A 23,051-nucleotide genomic window follows, 5' to 3' on the forward strand; every position below is an offset into this window, starting at 1 on the left:
ATGAATTGTTAATTTTATGGAAAAACTACCGGCTCAACATACAAGTTCTCTCATTTTACCAAAAACTGTAAAAACAAATTGAGTGGTAATTTACTCATTTACAGGCATATATTATGTTCAGCATTATGTCCAAATAACTTATTTCAAATATTAAAGTTATAATAGTTTTAGTAAAAGCTAGTATTATATAAGTTAATAGTATAAACCTATTAATAAAATATAGCTATGTTAGTATGAATTAAGAGTTATTTCCCTTTGTTTTTTATTGAATATTATTGTTTGGCCATATAATATTTTCCCCAAAATAACTACATAGCTACAGCAGATATGCTAATGGTTATATCTCATGGAATTAGCAAATTTCTTGACAAAGGCTTCCTTTCTTGGGCAGTTGCTTTTGACATATTGTTACAAATATGTGAAAAAATATATATAATTTGAGACAATAATTACTTTTAATATTATAAAAAAAAAAGTCGAGAGAGAAAATTCTGTTTTATCGCGCTTTATATTGTCGTCTGCTCTCAGTGAATTTGTAAACATCCGGAAAAAGAAAGAGAGAGAGAGAGAGAGAGAACATACGAAAATACAGCGAGGGGACGCCTATAAACTGTAAAGAAAGAGAGAGAGGGAGAGAGAAGATATGAAACTAGAGAGAGGGAAAGCTGCAGGCATCCGCCTCGCGTGTTATTGAGCGAGTGACGCGAGACAGATGCACGTACATACAGTGAGAGAGGGGGCGCCAAAGAGAGAGAGAAAGGTATACCATTAGAGAGAGGGAAAGGAGCGGCGCAGGGTGGCGAGACAGTTACGATATAGCAGCCGAGGAGGAGGGTCAGGGAAGCGACATAGTTGGCGATGGTGACGACGTTTGTGGTGCTGACGACGGTGAAGAAATGAACGATATATTTTGACGACAGAGAAAACGAAAAAAGGCGATAATGAGGAATGACGATGTATCCAATGGACAAAGGAATGAAATTGTTTCAAAAGAAAGGAATGCGACAAATATATTTAAAATCCGGCGCTGAGTGAGTCAATTGTTTATTTTTCTCTCTATATATCTCTCTCTCATATATGAAAACAACTACAAAAACAAAAACACAAAACGGATATCCTTCCATTTTGGAGTTAAAAGCAGACGATAGGGTGTGAACTGTTTATTTCTTTTGCGCGGAAATTCTCTCTCGAATCTATTTCAAGTTTGTTTGTTCATCCAGTTACACATTCTCTTTTACTTTCGTTACAATATATTTTTATATATGTAAATAAAATTGTGTTAATTTTTCCATTGGCCTCGGTATTGTTACTTGGATGTGTTTTTCCTGTCTTGTGTTTATAAATGTCTTTCGAGAAAATGGATATATCCCTCCCGTATCTAAAAACCCGGGAAAACTAATTTCTTTTAAATAATTTTTTTATATTTTGTGTTACGACTTTTACCCCTAGACATTCCGGGTCGTAACATAAATGGGGCTCTCGTCCGGGATTATCCTTCTCCGAAGACACTAGACAGTGGACACATTTAAAGTAACAAGAGGTGTTTAAAAAAAAAAAAAAGATGACACTGGTTCAAGCATTCCTAGAGTCACCGTCATTTGAAGAACTGTGCAAGATGAAAAAAGATGACATATTATCGATAGCGAGAGAGTATGAGTTAGACTACAGACCGGGTATGCAGAAAGCCAAACTAATTGAGATAGTGACGGAACATTTGGTCGATAATGACCTAGTGGATGAGTCCGTGTTGCGAATTTTGACAGAGAGCAGACCTGAACCCCGTCAGGAAAGAAGGGAAGAATTCGACATCCCCAGAAATATCCGGCTCGTACCGGCGTTCCACGAAGAAAATGTGGACGGGTATTTCCTACATTTTGAGAAGATAGCTTTGAGCGCTAAATGACCCAGGGATGCATGGCCGATGCTGCTACAGACGGCACTGAAAGGAAAAGCACAGGAAGTATATATCTCCCTATCTTTAGCAGATTGCACCGACTACGACCGCCTGAAACGTGCCATCCTCCATAGTTACGAGTTAGTGCCTGAGGCATATCGGCAACGATTTCGGTCATGCCAAAAGGAAGAAGACCAGACGTACGTCGAATTCTTCCGTCAGAAAGAAACTCATTTCAATAGGTGGACCTCGGCTAAAGATGCCACCTTTGATTACGAAAAACTCCGTCAAATGATCTTGATGGAGGAGTTCAAGAGCTGCCTCCCTAGTGAACTAAAATTATTCCTGGACGAGAGGCGGATCGACACAACATACGAAATGGCGATCCTTGCCGACGAGTACGTCCTGACGCATGCATGCGAGGGAAATAAACCCCTAAAATTATCCGAGACCCGCTCAAACTCCCGGAAAACAAGTAGCGTTACCCACAGCTTAGGGCATAGTCCAGACAGTAAGATATATCGACCCCCTGACATCAGAAACAGATCCCCAAACAACTCGATCCGACCACCCACCTATCAATTGACAAAGACACATAGGCCTGTAACGTGCTATTATTGCAGGAAGGTTGGACATATTGCAATGAACTGCCCCGCAAGGGAAAATGTGAACTCGATGAAAAGACCACTTGGTAAACCGCAAGGCTTTATCACCACCTACCAACCCCCTGCAGAGAACGACGGCGATAAAATCAGGGAGGAGTTCCAACCATTTGTGTCAGATGGTCTGATATATCCGATAACTGACCACACGAATTGGCGGAAGGTAAAAATCCTTCACGACACTGGAGCAACCCAATCGCTGGTTTTAAAACAGAGTATGCCATGCGAGTCACAGACGTCTCGCGGAATTGGGGAAAGGTATATTAGTGTACCGATCCACCGAATCTCTCTTGATTCGAACATAGTACGTGGTCTGGTGGAAGTAGGCGTAGTCGATAGCCTACCCATGAAGGGTATCTCGATGTTACTCGGGAATGATCTAGCCGGCGAAAGAGTTGTTCCCCACCCGAGAGTGATGGTGGAGCCAAACACTTCAGAAAACACTGAGATGATAGAGGAACAACACCCCGGCATCTTCCCAGCGTGTGCAGTAACCCGTGCCCAGTCCGCAAAAAGAACAGCAGAGGAAAGGTTAGAGGCAAAAGATCGGTCCAGGGAAGATGAGGAAATCGACCTATCGAAATCATTCATGAATCTTGAGGGGAAGCTCAACTCGCCACCCACAGATCCAAATAATACCCATACCAACGAAACCTCCCTACAAGTTCCCGCTTCGTGGCAACTGATCATACAAGAACAGTGGAAGGATGATGGGATCTCCCCCCTCTTCGAAAAAGCACTGCCCAAAGAAGAACTGGAAAAAATACCCTCTGGACATTTTATAAAAAATGGTGTACTGATGAGGAAATGGAGGCCCCCGCAATCCCCAGCTCACGAAGACTGGGCGGTGATATACCAACTAGTGTTACCAAAGGCACGTAGGGCCGAAGTGTTGGAAATAGCGCACGAAACCCCCTTGGGAGGCCACTTAGGCGTCCGTAAAATCTATGATAGGATCACCAAACACTTTTACTGACCTGGAGTCTGCAAAGATGTATCCAAACTTGCCACACCTGCCAGATGGCAGGCAAGCCGAATCAGAAGATACCAATCGCCCCCCCCCCCCCTACATCCTATACCCGCTTTTGAAGAACCATTTTGCCGTGTTTTAATCGACTGCGTGGGTCCACTTCCTAAGACCAAACGAGGAAATCAGTATATATTCACTATCCTCTGCGCATCTACCAGATTTCCAGAAGCAGTCCCGCTCAGGAACATATCTGCTGAGAAAATCACAAGGGCTCTTCTCAACTTCTTCTCCATGGTCGGACTACCGAGGGTAATACAGTCTGATCAAGGATCGAATTTCATGTCCAGGATGTTTCGACAGTCCATGAGTGTGCTGGCCGTACAAACCGTAAAGTCAAGCGCATACCATCCCCAGTCCCAAGGTGCCCCAGAGAGATTTCACTCTACACTGAAAACCATGATCCGGACCTATTGCCTTAGTCACCAGAAAGATTGGGATGAGGGTATTCCCTTTTTGATGTTTGCAGCGCGAGACGCCACACAGGAGTCTCTAGGGTTCAGCCCGTTCGAACTAATATTTGGCCACTCAGTATGTGGACCCCTAGCATTGTTAAAAGAAAAATGGCTGCAGGAAGGAGTCACCTGTGAACCCATACTGGAGTATGTGTCAAGGTTCAGAAACCGACTATATGAAACCAGCCAACTGGCACGTGAAAGATTACGAACAGCTCAAGCCAGAATGAAACAACATTATGACCGAAATACTACCCCCAGGACTTTCAAAGTCGGAGACAATGTGCTTGTTTTGTTACCATTATCTGGTCATCCACTTAAGGCTCGGTTCCATGGCCCCTACACCATTGCTCGGAAGGTCAGTGAACTAAACTATATAATAAATATTCCTGATCGTAGAAAGGCGACACAGATGTGCCATATCAATATGCTCAAACCGTATTTTGAAAGGGATAAAATAAACCTTATTGTAGTCACAACTCCGTCCGCTTCCATAAAAGGACCCGAGGAGGACAGTGAAAGGATCCCGGAGAAAGACAACCACCCTCCGAGGCTATCAAACTCAGAGATATTAGCCAATCTTACACCCGTACTATCTCATTTAACAAATAGCGAAAGAAACGATATGACCGTCCTCATTCGGAGCTATAGCGATCTCTTTCCCGACGTGCCTAAACAAACGAACATCGTGCAACATGATGTGGAAATCGAAAAGGTCACACCCATATCGTGTAAGCCCACATAAAGCAGAAATAATTAGACAAGAAGTCAGATACATGCTCGAGCATGGCATCATTGAACCTAGCCAGAGCAGCTGGTCATCTCCTTGTGTGTTAGTTGGAAAACCAGACGGATCCGTTCGCTTTTGCACAGATTACCGCAAAGTGAACGCTATCACAAAGTCAGACTCTCACCCCATACCGAGGATGGATGACTGCATCGACAAAATTGGCAAGGCCACATACATTTCTAAGCTAGACCTACTCAAAGGATATTGGTGTGTACCCTTGACTAAGCGTGCTAAAGAGATATCGGCTTTCGTTACACCCCATGGTTTGTACCAATATAGAGTCATGCCCTTCGGGATGAAGAACTCCCAAGCCACCTTTCAGAGAATGATGAATTCATGTTTGCGAGATCTATCCGGTGTTGAAATCTATATCGACGACATCGTCATATATAATGAGAGCTGGGCTGAACACATAACGTCCTTGAGAGCCGTATTGGATAGACTTCGGCGGGCAAACCTCACGGTTCATTTAGCTAAAAGCGACTTTGGCAAGGCTGAAGTTATATACCTAGGACATACAGTCGGCTACGGGAAGGTATCCCTGGTTGAGGCAAAAATTCAAGGCATCGTAGATTACCCTGCCCCTGCTAATTTGAAGAGTCTGAGGCGATTCCTCGGCATGGCCGGATATTACAGGAAATTCTGTCAAAACTTTTCCGACATAGCGTTACCACTCACCCAGATGCTGTCCAAAATGGTGAAATTCTCCTGGACCCCAACTTGTCAAAAAGCATTTGAGCAAATCAAATCTTTACTATGTTCTCAACCTGTTTTGAAAGCCCCTAACTTCTCACAGCCATTCCGTTTAGCCATCGATGCCAGTGATTCTGGTCTTGGTTCCGTATTACTCCAGACAGATTCAGCTGGTATTGAACATCCAGTTAGCTACTTTTCCAGGAATTTAATGCGTATCAAAAGGGATATTTGACTGTTGAAAAGGAGACGTTAGCCCTCGTCCTCAGCTTAAGGCATTTCGACGTGTATGTTTCTTCCTCGTGTACGCAAATACTCGTTTATACTGACCACAACCCCCTTACTTTCTTATACAAGATGAAGAATCAAAATCAACGATTATAAAACTGGAGTTTGATGCTACAAGAATATAACTTGAAAATCCAGCATATCAGAGGAGTGAACAACGTTTGTGCTGATGCTTTATCCCGTGTATAATATGGATAATCTAGAACACTTCTTGTACGTTTCTTTTAGAAGATCGTAAGATAATTCCAAGAGACTTCAATATCACACGAAAACGTGTGGGACTGGACAAAATAAGTATGAAAAAAAAAAAAAAATCTTTGGAAAAGATTTTCTTTTTTTCTAATATGGGAGGGGGGTTAAAATATGTGAAAAAAAATATATAATTTGAGACAATAATTACTTTTAATATTATAAAAAAAAAAGTCGAGAGAGAAAATTCTGTTTTATCGCGCTTTATATTGTCGTCTGCTCTCAGTGAATTTGTAAACATCCGGAAAAAGAAAAAGAGAGAGAGAGAGAACATACGAAAATACAGCGTGGGGACACCTATAAACTGTAAAGAAAGAGAGAAGGGGAGAGAGAAGATATGAAACTAGAGAGAGGGAAAGCTGCAGGCATCTGCCTCGCATGTTATTGAGCGAGTGACGCGAGAGAGATGCAGGTACATACAGTGAGAGAGGGGGCGCCAAAGATTAGAGAGAGGGAAAGGAGCGGCGCAGGGTGGCGAGACAGTTACGATATAGCAGCCGAGGAGGAGGGTCAGGGAAGCGACATTGTTGGCGATGGTGACGACGTTTGTGGTGCTGACGACGGCGAAGAAATGAACGATATATTTTGACGACAGAGAAAACGAAAAAAGGCGATAATGAGGAATGACGATGTATCCAATGGACGAAGAAATGAAATTGTTTCAAAAGAAAGGAATGCGACAGATATATTTAAAATCCGGCGCTGAGTGAGTCGATTGTTTATTTTTCTCTCTCTATATCTCTCTCTCATATATGAAAACAACTATAAAAACAAAAACACAAAAAGGATATCCTTCCATTTTGGAGTTAAAAGCAGACGACAGGGTGTGAACTGTTTATTTCTTTTGCGCGGAAATTCTCTCTCGAATCTATTTCAAGTTTGTTTGTTCATCCAGTTACACATTCTCTTTTACTTTCGTTACAATATATTTTTATATATGTAAATAAAATTGTGTTAATTTTTCCATTGGCCTCGGTATTGTTACTTGGATGTGTTTTTCCTGTCTTGTGTTTATAAATGTCTTTCGAGAAAATGGATATATCCCTCCCGTATCTAAAAACCCGGGAAAACTAATTTCTTTTAAATAATTTTTTTATATTTTGTGTTACGACTTTTACCCCTAGACATTCCGGGTCGTAACAATATCAAAGGCTTTTGATAGGGTATGACATAAAGGTCTATTCCACAAAAGCTCTGTTTACGGTGTAGCTGGAAATGTCTTTTCAATTATTAAATCATTTTTCTCTGATAGGTTCAAAAGAGTAGTGGCTGATCGGCAGAAATCAGAAGCTCACAGTATTAATGCTGGAGTCCTTCAGAGGTCCATCCTCGGCCCAACTCTCTTCCTGATCTATATCATTGATCTTCCAAATCACATCCTAAGATCATTCATAGACATTTATTCTGATGACATTTCCTTTTATGGCAATACTTCAAAGGCTGTCAATGACCAAGTTCTCTCTGATTCTCTCTCCTCAGATCTTGAGCATGTGGTAAAATATGGAAAGTTAATTTTAATGCATCTAAAACCAAGCTTCTACTCTCTGATCCCCATCTGGCATCAATTGAAATGAATGGCTCTTGTCTTGGGGAAGCTCTATGTTTTGACAAGCTTCTGGGTCTGACCTTTACTCCTGATCTGAAATGGAACACGTACATCAAATCCGTTGCCAAGGCTGCTGGAAAAATGGTGGAATCATTCTACCGCTCCAATAGATATCTCACTGTTGATGCAATTTTCTACCTGTATAAGAGTCATGTAAGTTCAAGGATAGAGTATTGTTGTCACATTTGCGCAGGAACTGCTAGAAACCTCTTATCCTGCCTTGACAGAGTTCAAAATTGACTTCATAGCCTAGTGGGGGATGCTCTTTTCTCTTCCCTGCAACCTTTTTCCCACAGAAGAGACGTTGCGAGCCTGTCTCTGCTTTATCATTATTTTCATGGCAAGTGCTCATCTGAGCTCCAATCTATGGTTTCTCCCTTGCCAAACTTTCTTGAACAACACTCGTCTAGCTGAAACCACTATCAATAATTTCCCCCACTCTTTATCTGTGCCTATAGCTAAACATAGGTTCCATGAACAAAGCTTCTTTATTAGAACTGCATGCCTGTGGAACTCTCTTCCATTTCCCTACTTTCCAGTTGATTACAATATGGTTATCTTCAAGTCTAATGTAAACAAGTTCTGGATGAGTTTAAGTAATCTAATTTACCAAATTTCCAGTATTAATGATTAACGATATTGTCTGATTGACACTTGTTAACCCTTATCCTCGAGTGGCATTCCTTTGTGAAAAATAAAACAAAAAACTCTAAATGCTTGCTCTTTAAATTTTCTATTAATAATCTTTTTTTTTCTAAAGATTTCTTCAATAATAAGTCCAGAATGCTGCTGATAATTGCACATTGTAGAGTACATACCTTTGATTACATAAATGAAAATGTTACTAGGAAATGAGAAAAATTTGTGGATTTAATTAGCGATACACATGGCTCGATAAAACGCTTTGGATAATCACAGATTTCAAGGGGTTTCTGCTAAAATAGTCATATTTTAAAAACTAAAGCACTTTAAGTCTTCAAAATACCACCATTTTGTTCAGAAATGAATATATTTTCAAATGAATTAATAAATAATAACATACATTATATATTTTTGAGTTTTAAGCAAACAAAGTGATAAAAATGTGAACATCATAAAACGACATTTTCAGTAAGATTTTGTAATGACCCTCCCTGATTTCTAAACACTCATACCGTGTTTCTGTTAAGAATTTTTTAATGAAATTGGAAATTTAGCCAAAAGAGATGTCATTTTTAATAATTTCGAGTGTCCGAAATTCATTTGACCACTCGTTTTGTTTTTAAAAAAATAATTTCAAAATGACGAGTATGGAAAATTTCAGACACTCACTATTAAATAAAACAATCTTTTTACTATGTTTATTCGTTTTCTCTAGTGGTACGTAGCAATTTAAAAACATGATATCCGAAAAATCGTTATGAATTTGAATCAAGACTTCTGTAGTATTAGTTATAGTAGTAACAGCAGAGCGAAGACATGGCGTAAACAGACGTTTTGTTTTTGTTATTTATTTTTATTCCAGATCGATTTTTTTTTTTTTTCAATTGAAAATCTGGTTATAAAAAAAATTTCTTACATGTTTAGTTAGAGCTATTTTGTTATCAAACATACAAATATTTTTAAAAATTGGGTAGTAGTAAATTTTTTAAATATCTGAACAAGCGAAGATGTGAAATACGATTGTTTTGGTTTATGTGTACGAACGGTATACACTTCTAAATTTTCGTCCTTTTAAAAATCATACTCAGTGAATTAGCAAATGGAAACTAATCTACCCGATTATTAAAAAAAAATAAAAAAATAATCAATATTTAAATATTTGGAGGAGGTGCTCAGTTAAAAAATAAAAACTGTAGAAAAAGACAAGAAATGTAATTAAAAATCAAAATAACATTAAATTAAAAAAATTTTAACAATTTGTCAGCTTTAGCAAAAACTTGTTTCTTTTTTTATATTTAAATAGGTGGGACAAAAATATTTGATATTTTTCCAAGCGTCATGTTTTCTGTAAGAGGGACGTCACTTTTTTAAATAACATTTATCTTTGTCTGTTTGTCATAATTCTTGTAAAGTTTCACAATGGGTATCAAACACCCTCTTAAAAAAAACAAAAAAAACTTGCTTAATTCTATGCCTAATCCTAAGTACGACTGGCAAGCCTCCTCCTAAAACCTTTGGCCTTAACAATAACGTTAAGTACAAGTGGCAGAACTCCCCACTAAACAAACTTCCTCTGTGAGCTCATATAAGCGTAAAAATCATTTAAAAAGGAAAGTGCGCATGATTAATCTCCCATAAAAAAATAAATTGGTCAGCTGTCCTAAAACGCTAGGATCGTCTTAAAATGGGGAATTATTTTACATTCATGTGAAACCCAGCCCACTCTAAATTTTAAAATTGTTTTTGTTTTGTTTCTATCAAGTCTTCAGGATGTTCACATATAATTTTCTTTAGCCCTATCATTAACCCAAAGTCAGAGTGGCAACCTACCCACCTTCTCATAATTGCACAAAGACCCTCTTAAAACCATGCATAATCGCCTTTTAGAAAACAAACAAAACTCCCAGGATTTATCTATCATAGAAAAAGGGGGGGGTAACTGCCCTAAAACGCTCGAATGATTCAAAATGGGAAACCATTTTACATTAAATTCTAAAATAATTTTTTTTTTTATCTTTTATTAAAGTTTTTCAAGTTGTTCACATGCAATTGTCTATAAAGATAGAATCACATATTTTGGAGAGGTGATCAAATGGGGAGGAGTAACAGAAGATATTAATCTACAATAATACCAAAGAAATATTGCAATATATTCATTTTTAACCAATCCTAGATTTCGATTTCAGTTTTTGCACATAAAATTCATTACAATTTAACTTTGAGTTCTCTAACTTCTTTTCTTTTAATGAATACATGGCATTTTTAAGGAATGGCAGCATATTTATGTGCATTTACTGAAGATTATTTGGAAACCATTCATTTTCTGGAGATTTTCAATAGCATATTCAGATTCCTAGCACAAAAATACACTTATATGGTAAATTTCATTGCTTAGTCTTGTGTTTTACAAAGATATAGCATTTTTAATGAAAAAGTAGTTTAAAAAAATGTGACAAAAAGCATATGGTCTTAAAGAGGGAAAAATATCCAAACGTGTGAGGCATAAAAATAGTCATAACTTCCTTAATTTTAATTGGATTTAAAAAATTTAAAAAGATTCTTTCTTAGCTAATCAAGCTCTTTCTATAGATACCAATATTTAAATATTTTAAGCCATTTAAATTTTTTCATGTGTATTGCTATTTACATTAAATTGGGTTTTTTTTAAGTGGTCATGTGATTTGTGAAAATTTAATGAGTATTTTTGTATGATTTTGTTAATAAAGAAACATTTAAGAATTTTTGAGATGAAAATAATTTGGATTATTTGGACTACTATTATTATCTTAGTTTTTAGTTTTACAACAGGTAGAAGTATTAATTCTTCTTATCATATTGAATCTTCAAATCTCTTGAAAACAGTCACTTAGAACTGATTGTTAATCAACACTATATTACAGGTTCATGTGAAGATTTAAATTCCATATAGAGTCCTGAATTCAGCATAAAGATTCCTAAGTTGTAAAAGGCACACCTGAAGGTGCAATGTGAAAATAATCATCCAGTTTGCGAACAATAGTCTGAATAATCCAAGATTTTATCAGTAGCAAAAAAATGTTTCCTTTGATGGAATCGACACGTTTCTCAGTGGTTTCATTTGAATGGAAATTGACTTCAAATTAATTTTATGCTTTTTCTTTTTGGATTTGGTTTTTCAGAATTCATTGAACGTTTTAGCAACAAAAGAAGAAAAACATGGATCTCCTTGTCAAAGAAGATGATGAATTTAAAGATGCTGAAATAAGCGGAAGTGATGAAGAAATGGAGGTAAAAAGAAATTAAACTTTTTATGAAATTAATAATGAAATATTTTTTTTATTCTGATTTCTTACACAAAAATACACTTTTTTACTGTTTATTCACCCCAAACAAGACACAGTGCCACTAAGTCATAAGGAGCTACTAATAGGGACTAGATTTGCTGGGATACTATGTAGGGAGTTGGGCAACAAGATGCCTGTTCACATTACACTTGAACTTCTGCATGTCAGTACAGTTAGGGGAGCACAGACCTAAGAGGAAATTTCAAAATCTAGCAGTTTGAGGGGAGAAGCTATTTGAGTAGAAAACTTTACAGCATCTAGTGATCTCTACAGTGTAGAGGTGGGATTTTGCTGCTTGTCTGGTTTGTTGAGGGGGCTACTAGTGCTTTGAGTTCACCCACGCACTTACCATTAAAGTACTTGTAAAACAGGCACAGGGATGCCACATTTCGGCGATGGGACAGAGGTTGGAGTTTAGTCGACAGTGCGGAACTTAGTAGGTTGGCGATTCTTTTTTAAATCCTGTCTAGGAGCGAGAGACTAGTGGTACATGCACCAGCCTAGATATGACAACAATATTCCATGCATGTGCAAATAGTGGCTTTGTAGAGATACAGGATACTCTCAGGTGTGAGTAACCTTTTAGCGCGGTAGAGAGAGCCGACCTTCCTTAGCTTTGGCAATTGCTTCAATGTATTTGTTCTAATTTATGTTGTTTGTGAATGTTAAGTTTAGGAGCTTGATTAAGTATTTTCAGGTAGTGTATCGTTTGTCAAAGCAATCAATAGTTGAGAGGATTAAAAGAAATAAGCTTAGTCTTGGTGGCATTGAACATTACCATCCAGTTTCAGCCTCATTTCACTACAGACTGGAGGTCTTCCTCTAGAGTCTCAGCAATTTCCTTAGATATGTATTCATTAGTTTTCCCTTGAGTCTGTTATAGAGCATCATGTCATCAGCAAATATACTCATCTCAGACAATTTTATCAGGGAGGTGGTTTATATATATCAGGAATAATAATGGTTCAAGGATTGACCCCTGTGGCACACCTGCATTTATATTATATTGTTCAGACATACGACCATCAAAGACAACCTGGATTTTTTTTTTATCCAAGAAGGATTTGATTATATTAAATAAACGTCCAGTAATACCATACTGTTTTATTTTGATGAGAAGACCATCGTGCCAAACTCTGTCAAAGGCCTTAGATATGTCTAGGGCTACTAACCTAGCCTCTTCTGTTTTATCTTGTGCGTGCTATATATGTTTGGAGATTACAATTAAGATATCCACAGTAGAACACGCTTATCTATATCCATATGTTGTTCAGAAAAAAGTTTATTATGTATGAGGTGGTGAACTTGTGCATGATTAAAGACTCAGATTTTGGCGAAGAGAGGGAGGAGGCTAATGGGGTGATAATTTAGTCGCCAGAATTTTTGAAAACTAGTACAATAGAAGCAATTTTCCAGCAGCCTAGAAGCAAGATTCAGTAAGATATTTGTTGAAGAGTTTGGAGAGCATCCGAGCAACTTCAGCGGACTATTTTTTAATAGTATTACAGGAATAAAATTGGGTCCACATGCCTTCGAGGTGTCTAGGATTTTTATGGCATCACAAACAAAGGAAGGGATGATTTTCATATCATTGAGTGTGGCTTCAGTCCACAAAGGGAAATTTGTGAGAGAGGTGATTTGTTGGGTCTAAAGTGGAGTTTGAGGCAAATCATCACACAAACAGATTTGCCTTTTCAGGTGCCTTGCAGACAATTTCAATGTTGTCGGATATTGGGAGAATTATTGATTGACCATTATTTACTATGCTGCTATAAATATTCCAGAAATTGAGTGTCCCTAATTTTTGCGACTCAATATATTTTCTATTGACTGCAGCTACTTCTCTCTTACAATTATTTCTTCCACAAACGTTTGTCTATTTGTATTGGACTTATGTTTGATAAATCTGCAGAGTGTATGCTGCCTTTGAGCAATGACAGTTGCACAATCAGAAGGGAACTATTGTGGGGAGTAAGGTTTGCTAAAAAACTTCCATGTGGGAACGTGTACTTCTGTTACTGCTTTTAACCATTCAGTAGCCTCATTTGCATATTCATGTTCTGTATGAAGAGAAAAAATACTACATCATGTAGCATCTCTAATGTAATCCTTGATGGCTTCCCAGTCAGCCTTCTTATAGTACTTTATCGTTTTGAGTAATGGCTCTTCAACTTGAGTTTTAGAATTTAGGGAGATTTCTACTTTTATCACAATGTGATCTGCATTTCCAAGTGCATTTCTATGTGTATTTGTTACACAATACTCAACAATTATGGTCAGAAATAGATTTAAAAGTGAGGCTTGCTGATCCTATCAATCAGGGAGATGAGCCAGGAACATAACTTTCTATGATAGGGAATGATATATAGAAAAGATATGTCTAATACTACCAGTTGCATCTGTGTATCAAGAGAAACCAAGCCAATTACTGTGGTGGACATTTAAGCCACCAAACACATGTACTTGAGCACTAGTATCTAGGGAGAATGTTGTATCTATGCTATCAGACACTTGGATTATTACAGTACAATCCTGGGTTGAAGGAGAATGGTAAAGAAAATATAAGTAGCTAATGCTATGTTGCAGGTTTAGTCTAAAGCACATGAAGGTCTGGTCGTCTGATTCTGGTTTGGATTCTCTAGTCAAGGGGAGGGTGTTTCGAATATAGACTCCAAGTTCGTGCATATGTCTAAGTCCTTGCAACAAGTGGGAGATAACCAGGCATGTTAAAGTAACTAGAGGGTATGTAGGAGTTTAGGTTAGTTTCACTTGGTGCTAAGATATCTAGGAGTTTGCTAGAAGAAATGCTTCTACATGATCTAAGTTCTGATCTGCAGATATCTGAATACAAGGGAAGAGGAGATTTGGTTTTGTTTACGTCTGATTATATGTTTTAATTGAAATGTCATTTAATAGTTTGTTTTAGGGTTAGAGGCGCTGGACAAAGTGGATGTGCATAATACCAAGCATGTTTACATTTTCATTGCTTAAACTTATGTTTTAACAAAAATGTAAAATTTTTATAGAAAAACTAGCAGGACCCGTGTACTGGCGTTGCCAGCCCAGTAAAAGAGCGAGCACTGGTACCCGTGGCCAAAATGAATGTACTGTGCCGGAGTTAACATGGGGATTTCATTATGTGCTGTGATTATTCTGTGCTTTCACCTAACATGTCAAATAAAAGTAGAGTAGCGTGGCCTATTAGATAGCAGCTGTTACCGTCCGCCTGTAATCCATAATGAAAATAAAGGAATGGGCTAAAATTTAGTTAAACCAGTGAATTTATTCTGGAAGAAACATTGTGTCACACAGAAAAAGAACCAATAAAAAAAACACTGCGGCAGACCTGAACGGTGATTCCTGTAGCCTTTAAATTTTTCCTTTTTACTTTTACCGTTGTCATTTTTTCGGCGATTATCATCGAGTACAGGCTTAATTTTCAGATTAAAAAAGAAATTTAAGGTAGTATTTTTAATGACTGTAATTTGTAATTATAACATTCTAATAAATGGAACACACACATTTTTTGCTACGTCAGTTGTTAATTCTGCCCCTTGCCATGAAATGTTTCTGCTCTGTTGATAAGGTGTATTACTATTTTTTTTCTTTGGTATTTTGGTAATGTGAAAGCTAAGCTTGTAAAGTGCCGTAGAAATTTGCGAAAAATTAAAAAGGAAAAATCTAAATGCTAGTGGCAGCATTAACAACAGGAGTGGCTAAAAAGTGGATGTTCACTGTAGTAGAATGCTATAATTGCAAATGTAAGCACTGATAATCGACTGAAAAATTTACAAATAAGTAAAAAATAAAAAAGTAAATGGTAGGGTCAGCATTGTTCAGGGCCACCAAACCATGTTAGGGTGTACCTGAACAATTGAAACCCGCACCCCCGCCCCATTACCAAAGTTGACCTTATTGGTTTTTTTTTTTTTTTTTCAATTATTTGTGTGGATTATTATCGATTGGACCCTCAGTTACAAGGAAAGGCTGTACATTTAAAGATTTGGAGAAAGGATTTCCATTTCACATGCAACGTTATAGTAAAAATGAAAAAGCTATATATTTAAAGGGTACTTTTACAGTTTAATCAAGACATTAAAAAATTAAAATATCGGAAAAATGTTATATTGTACATATCCATTATGGAATAAAGTTCTAAAAAAAAATTCCACTTAATTTGATCAATTTGTTATGATATCGATCTAAAGGTAGCCATATTTCGATTTTTTAAGAAGAAAAGCTATTATTTAACATGGGGAGGGGGGGGTTATCTTCCCATGGCATGTTCTAAAAATCCAAGCATGTCTACCTTCAGTGTGCTGTCATAAAAAAGTGTTTTTCTGCTGTAAAAAAAAACCTACTCTATCAAATTAAGTGAAATTTTTTTTTGGAGAACTTCAGCTCCAAATGTATACATACAATATAACTTTTTTTTTTCAATATTTTCATTTTTTAATGTCTTGATTAAACTGTACAAGTACCATTTAAAGATTTGGAAGGTGAAATTTTTTGTGTCCATGTTTTTTTTTTATAATATGGTAGCTTAGTGTCCAATACTGATAACATAAAGAATTACATTCCTTAATATTTAGAAAACTACTTGTTTGCGTCAAAAATATGCGCGCTTGTGCATACAGAAATAGTCACCACTGATAACATAAGAAATTACACATATCTGTATACAGATTTTTCTTAATTTTTGTTCTTCAATGTCCTCATGTCTTTATTGAAATCTTTTAACCAAAAAACAAACAAAAAATGCTCCCCCCCTCACTGGGTGGCCAGAAAGTGGGTGCTGATTTGAAGTTAAAATTATATAGATAAGTGATCACCCACTTTTTAAAATTTCTTCATATTATGAAAACTATTTCTCTATAACAGAAACAGCAGATTCATTTTTAGCACAATAAAATCTACAAGAAAAATATTTTTTTCATCTTCTAGGGGAAGACTTGCCTTATAAGGAAAATTTTACCCCTTTTGTTTTGTATTTCAATTTTGTTAATAAAATTTTCTTTTCATAAAAAATCTTTATTTTTTTTTATATAAAAAATATGATTGTTGAATTTTATTCTTTTGATTAGTTTCGATTTTGTTGGCACATTTTAAAAAAAAGATTAAAATAGAATGAAATTTAATTTTCTGTTCCATTTTCAAAAGAACCCCAAAACAGAGCACTCTCGACAACTTTTACCCCCCAAAAATAAAGGGAAGTGTGTCTAATGGTAAAAAAAAACTTGATCGCAAGGGCTGTGTAACTTTCTTGTTGTTCTGATGACAACAGCAATAAAGAAGATTCATGTTTTAAACTTTATAAATGAAAGCAAGTGAGTTATTGAACATTTGTTTAATGAGTTTCTCTTTTTTGTATTTTTCGATCTTACATGACTAAAATGACCTATGTATTAAAAGAACTTGACACTGGCCGAAATAATATATCTCTTAATGACACCATATTTTAATGTTAGTAACCATTTGTTTATAAAGTGAAGAACTGGATTCAGGAATATGAGAATTGTTAGCGCAATCAGATTGAACGGACTTTGACAGGGGAGGCTTTATTATTATGAAGTGGAAATTGAAAAGATTATATTAGATCTATGTATGTATGAGTGAAAAAATTGAAATAGCTTAACATATGTGAATAATGGCATACATAGAAAGAGTTTGATAAGATAAGAAAGAATCTTTTAAAATTTTTTAAATCAGATTAAAATTAAGGAAGTTATGACTATTTTTGTGCCTTGCACAATCCAAATGGATATTTTCCCTCTTTAAGACCATATGCGTTTTGTCACATTTTTTACACTACTTTTTCAGTAAAAATGTTATATCTTTGTTAAAACATAAGATTAAGCAATTAAATTTGCTATATATAGCAAAACCAGACACCATAACGTTCAGCACTGGACAAGTCACACATGACTACTTAATTTGACATGGTCTTTAAATCAGTAATAAGTAAATTTATCCTACCTCCATCAAAATAAAACTTATATAACTGGATTCACAATAAAATTTACTAAAAAATGGTATTTTAATATTTTTGTTGTGATTTGTATATTCGAAGAAATCACTATTTAAATAGTAATACCACACCATCTCACTTGGTAACTTACGTGCTAATTAGCATATTTTAGTTTCATTTTAACAGCTTTAAATAAAAACATCATAAAAACAGCTAAGAAAAATGGTAAGTAAGGCTTTATCATAGGAAGTATTATTCTGATGAACATTATAATTTCCCATTATAACATGAAAAATCCAAGATAACGACCAGGAAATCCGAAATGGCCACCATGACATGCTTCAAAGAAATTATTAACGAAATATGGCTTGTAGCATATCAAATGAAAGGAAATTTTGTACAGATTACAATTTTGTTTTCAAGTACGTTAAACTAATTAGTTTAATTAAATTTCATTTTAACGACTTCAAGTTACTGTGACAATTATTGGGTGAGTTTCTACCACTATTTTGTATAATTTTTTATTTTTAAGTCATTGTCAAGACTTCAAGTGACATTGCAGCCATTTTTTCTTGTTTAGTGTTAGATATCATATTTTTATCATACTAGTTCCTGGTACACTCCTAACTGTTATTTCTTGTGGTTCAGAGAGTATACTAGCAAATGTCACAGCCATGGTTGATTTGAAGTAGTTTGGAAACTGCATTCACTAATTTCTTGGAAACAAGTTTTATGGCATCATAAAAGATTTTCCTGATATCTTGCAACTCTGTTTAAATGGATGACATCATTTAATATGCACAAAGATAAACAAGATCCCCAGAGTTCTAGTATGCTAATAGTATATAAATAGATTTAATACTAATAGCAATACACATGGACGATAAAAACGCTTTGGATAATTACGGATTTCAAGGGGGTTCTGCTAAAATCATCATATTTTAAAAACCAAAGCATCTTAAGTCCTCAAAATACCACCGTTTTGTTCGAAAATGAATATACTTTCAAATAAATTAATGAATAATAATCTACATTATATATTTTAAGAGTTTTTAGCAAATAAAGTGATAAAAATGTTAACATCATAAAACAGCGTTTTCAGTAAGATTTTGTAGTGATCCTCCCTGATTTGTAAACAGTCGTACCACGTTTCTCTTAAGAATTTTGTCACGAAATTTGGAAATTAACTAGAAGAGATATTACTTTTAATAGATTTGGTTGTCCGAAATTCTTTTGACAGCTCATTTTTTTTTGTTGTGTTAAAAAAAGACTTCAACATGACGAGTTTGGAAAATTTTGGAAAAAATTTCTTCGGTCACCCACTGTTAAATAAATCAATCTTTTTACTACATTTATCCGTTAAAAATAAAAATGTAACTGGCTTTATCTTGTGGTACCGAGCAATTTAAAATCGTGATACCTGGAAAAAATCGTTCTATTTTTAAAAAGTATCTAAAAACGATCTGTAGAAGCAGCAGCAGCTACTATCGCTGGTATTAATTACTTTACTGTAAACAAACTTTGTTTTGTTTTTTATTCCAGAACGAATTAAAAATCAAAAAAAAAAAAATGAAAATATGAATATAAAAAAAATGTTCTTACATATTTAGTTGGAGCTCATATTATTAGAACATAATTAGCTTAACTAGAGCTATTCAGTTATCAGTATATGTCATTTTAAAGCAATCCGGCGTTAATTTTTGGTCAAATTTTAAAAATATAGCTGAAAAACAAATATGTAACAAGTGCACTTTTATCCATTACATTAGTTTTTAATGGTGAATTAAACAGTGTTTTGTTTTTTAAAAAAAAAAAAAAGCAACAAAAAAACAACGAAATTGTGAAATATGATTTTTTTGCTTCTCGTGTGCTAGCAGTACCCCCCCCCTCCTCCCAATATTTTTTTTGTTTGTTTTTTTGTCTTTTTCTTACAATTTTTTTCACCGGATTATAATCGAATGGACACTAATCTACACAATAAAATAATAATAAAAAAACATACAAGATCAATATTTAAATATTTGTAGGAGGTGCTCAGTTTCTAGTTAAGTTCCTATTTACTTGCCTCCCCATGAGGACAGTTAGACACAAGGTCAGTTTTTAATGCAAGGAAAATCCAGCTTCCCAAAAAGAGTCAATCTAGATAGAAACAAACATAAAAATTGTCTTAGTCATGAAGGATTTCTCCTTCACTGACAGAGGACAGAAAAGGCGAAGTGTAGCATCAGGCGAAGTGTAGCAATGTGATCTTGGCCTGAAGTCCAGGTAGAGAAACAAAAAAAAAAAAAACGTCTTAAACTGGAAAGTTTAACGAAATAATGTCTCACTCAGACATAAATGTAATTGAAAATAGAAACCAAATTTATCAAAAAATTGTGAACGATTTGTTAGCTTTAGCAAAAAATGTTTTTTTTGATATTTAAATAAGTGGGAAAAAATACTTAATAAGTTTTCCAAACGTCACATTTTCTGTTAGTGACGTCACTTGTTTTAAATGAAATTTATTTTTGTCTATTTGTTGTAATTCTTGTTTGACACCCCTTAAGAAATAACGACAAACAAACAAAAATAAATTTCAGATTTAAAAGTAATTTGATGTCCAAAATCTAAGGCATAACATTTTCAAAAGCCAATAATTATGACCCACTAGCCATAAATATGGGGGTCAAACGCCTTTAAAAAAATTTTTAAAACTCCCTTAATCCTACCTCTAACCCTAGGTATGAGTGGCAAGCCTCCTCCTCTTAAAATTTTAAGCCCTAACAATAAGGCTAAGTGGCAAGCTCCTCACCAAACAAAGTTCTTTGGTAAGCTACATATAAGTGTCTAAAAAAAAAAATCCTTCCTTAAAGAAAAGTGCACCATTTATCACCCATAAGAAAATAAATTAGTCAACTGTCCTAAAACGCTACAATGGGCTCGAAATGGTGAATTATTTTACATTAAATTTATGTGAAACTAACCCCCACTCTAAATTCTAATATTGTTTTTGTTTTGCTTCTATCAAGTCTTCAGGATGTTCACACATAATTTTCCTTAGCTCTATCATTAACCCAAAGTCAGAGTGGCAACTTTCCCACCCTCTCATAATTGCACAAAGACCCTCTTAAAACCACACATAATCGTCCTTAGAAAAAAAAAAAATGGCGCACAGGATTTATCTCTGATAGAAAAAAAATCGTTAACTGCCCTAAAACGCTCAAATGATTTAAAATGGGAAATCATTTTACATTAAATTCTAAAATGATACTTGTGTATCTTTCATTAAAGTTTTTTAAGGTATGCACACGTGCCTACAAAGGTAAAATCGCATAGTTTAGAGAGGTAGTCAGATCGGGTGGGGGTTAATGGAAGGTATTAATCTACAATAATACCAAAGAAATATTGCAATATATTCATTTTTAAACAGTCCTAGATTTCGATTTCAGTTATTTGTACATAAAATGCATTACAATTCAGCTTTGAGTTCTTTAACTTTTTCTTTTAATGAATACATGGCATTTTTAAGGAATGGCAGCATATTTATGTGCATTTACTGCAGATTATTTGGAAACCATTAATTTTGGGAGATTTTCAGTAGCATATTCAGATTCCTGGCACAAAAATACACTTATATGGTAAATTTAATTGCTTAATCTTGTGTTTTAACAAAGATATAACATTTTTACTGAAAAAGTAGTGTAAAAAATGTGACAAAATGCATATGGTCTTAAATAGGGAAAAATATCCAAACGTGTGAGGCACAAAAATAGTTGTAACTTCCTTAATTTTAATTGGATTTAAAAAATTAAAAAAAGATTCTTTCTTGGCTCATCAAGCTCTTTCTATAGATACCAATATTGAAATATTTTAAGCTATTTCAATTTTTTCTTATTTGTAATTTCATATGCATAAATTTACATACATATTTACATACATATTTAGCAATAGCTTAAATAAATTTACATACATATTTAGCAATAGCTAAAACTAATAGTTTTCTAACCCGCATTTGCTGAAATATTCAGCAACAGCAGCTTACTGATATGTAGACAAAATATAACTGATTATTCTTAATGAAGTTTAAACTTATGCACACACACACGAAATTTGGTCAATGGCAGTCAAGAGAAGATGAGTAATTGGTGTCGTTTAAGATTCTTTCAGTTGAAACTTAAAGTTTATGAATCAAAAATCACCAGATTCTCTTGAAAACTAACCAGTTCATACAAAGGCCCTGTAGATCAAACAATTATTCTAGAACCTCTGTAGAACTTCTGGAAAATTCCAGAGAACAATTATATACTATTTCTCAAAATGTAAATGAATTTTCCTTAATAATTAAATGGAATCTTGGGCCTTCTAAAGTAATACAGATGTAATGAGCCGTGCAACAATATTATTTTAAAGCAGATTTATTTTTCCCCTCTCTCTCAAGTGATTTATATATTTATCTGTCTGCAGTCTTTGTTTTCTTGACAGAATGAACATAAAGAATTTTCTTGGATAAATAATTTCACCAAAGCACATAACTTCAGACAACATTCCTCTATTAAAAAATCATCTGAGACAATGTATTGAAATGAATCCTGACTTGACTTTTATTTCATCTTTTTTTTCTTTTTCAGAATGCAGATGATGACAGGAAACGAAACAAACTCATTGATTCTATTTTGTCATTAAATAATAAAAGGTGAGTTTCTTGTTTGCAGATAACAGCATCAGCATTTTTAATGGAATGTTTAAACATCTGTTGTTGCATATTAATGATATACCTTTTTTAATGGAATGTTTAAACATCTGTTATTGCATATTAACGATATACCTTTTGAAGTGTCACGATAAATGTCATGCTGATTGGCTGAGGAGTGGATGATCTCGTATCAAAAGTAGAGAGTTGATTAGTTAGCTAAACCAGATGACATCGGATAGATTTGAAACTAAGTGAGTTGCTGTAAAGACATTGGTGAAGCTAGACCTAATGTAAGGTCTTTATAATTAGAGGCTTTGAGATCCTCCATTCCTTTTGTTGAGTCTGGCATAAAGTAACTCCCAGTAAATAGAAGTTCTTAGTTAAATCAATAAAATATAGTTTAATATCATCTTCAAGAACAAATTTAATGATATCAGTCTCCAGAGTATATCTTCAACCCTGGACAACAAAAGATGCACAGTCTAAAATAGATTACAGGTAATATGTCAAAGATAGAGAGTCCGCATTCAGAGTTAGGTTCTTAAAAATTTTTTTAAATTTGTTAAATCTTAAATGTTTAAAACTACTTTCTGCTTTATTTATTCTTTGTTTTGTTTTGTTTTCTTTTTCCTTAATTTTCTTTTTATGTTTTTTATGCTTTTCAGTGCCAAATATACGCAAAGAACAATACAAGCAAAAGAAATCTCTGAGTTCAATTTTGGTTCCAGTGATTGTAAGTCATTTATTTTTTTTGTTTCCATATATATTTAGATAGTGTGATA

The 23,051-nt window shown here is 34.9% G+C and overlaps 1 protein-coding gene across 3 annotated transcripts in view; it reads left to right on the forward strand.

Moving 5' to 3' along the window:
• The window catches only part of LOC145241467 (U3 small nucleolar RNA-associated protein 14 homolog A-like), a 137,499-nt gene that overhangs the window by 52,128 nt on the left and 62,320 nt on the right, over positions 1 to 23,051 (forward strand). For all 3 annotated transcript variants that reach the window (XM_080104449.1, XM_080104450.1, XM_080104448.1), the window contains 3 exons: positions 11,465 to 11,573; positions 22,205 to 22,269; positions 22,935 to 23,002. In XM_080104449.1, coding sequence (XP_079960575.1) covers positions 11,502 to 11,573; positions 22,205 to 22,269; positions 22,935 to 23,002 — 205 coding nt within the window. In that variant the 5' untranslated portion in view covers positions 11,465 to 11,501. The remainder of the gene's footprint in view (positions 1 to 11,464; positions 11,574 to 22,204; positions 22,270 to 22,934; positions 23,003 to 23,051) is intronic.

Source organism: Euprymna scolopes, chromosome 20, assembly GCF_053919585.1.
Source record: "Euprymna scolopes isolate OS-2025 chromosome 20, ASM5391958v1, whole genome shotgun sequence".
Classification (NCBI taxonomy): Eukaryota; Metazoa; Mollusca; class Cephalopoda; order Sepiida; family Sepiolidae; genus Euprymna; species Euprymna scolopes.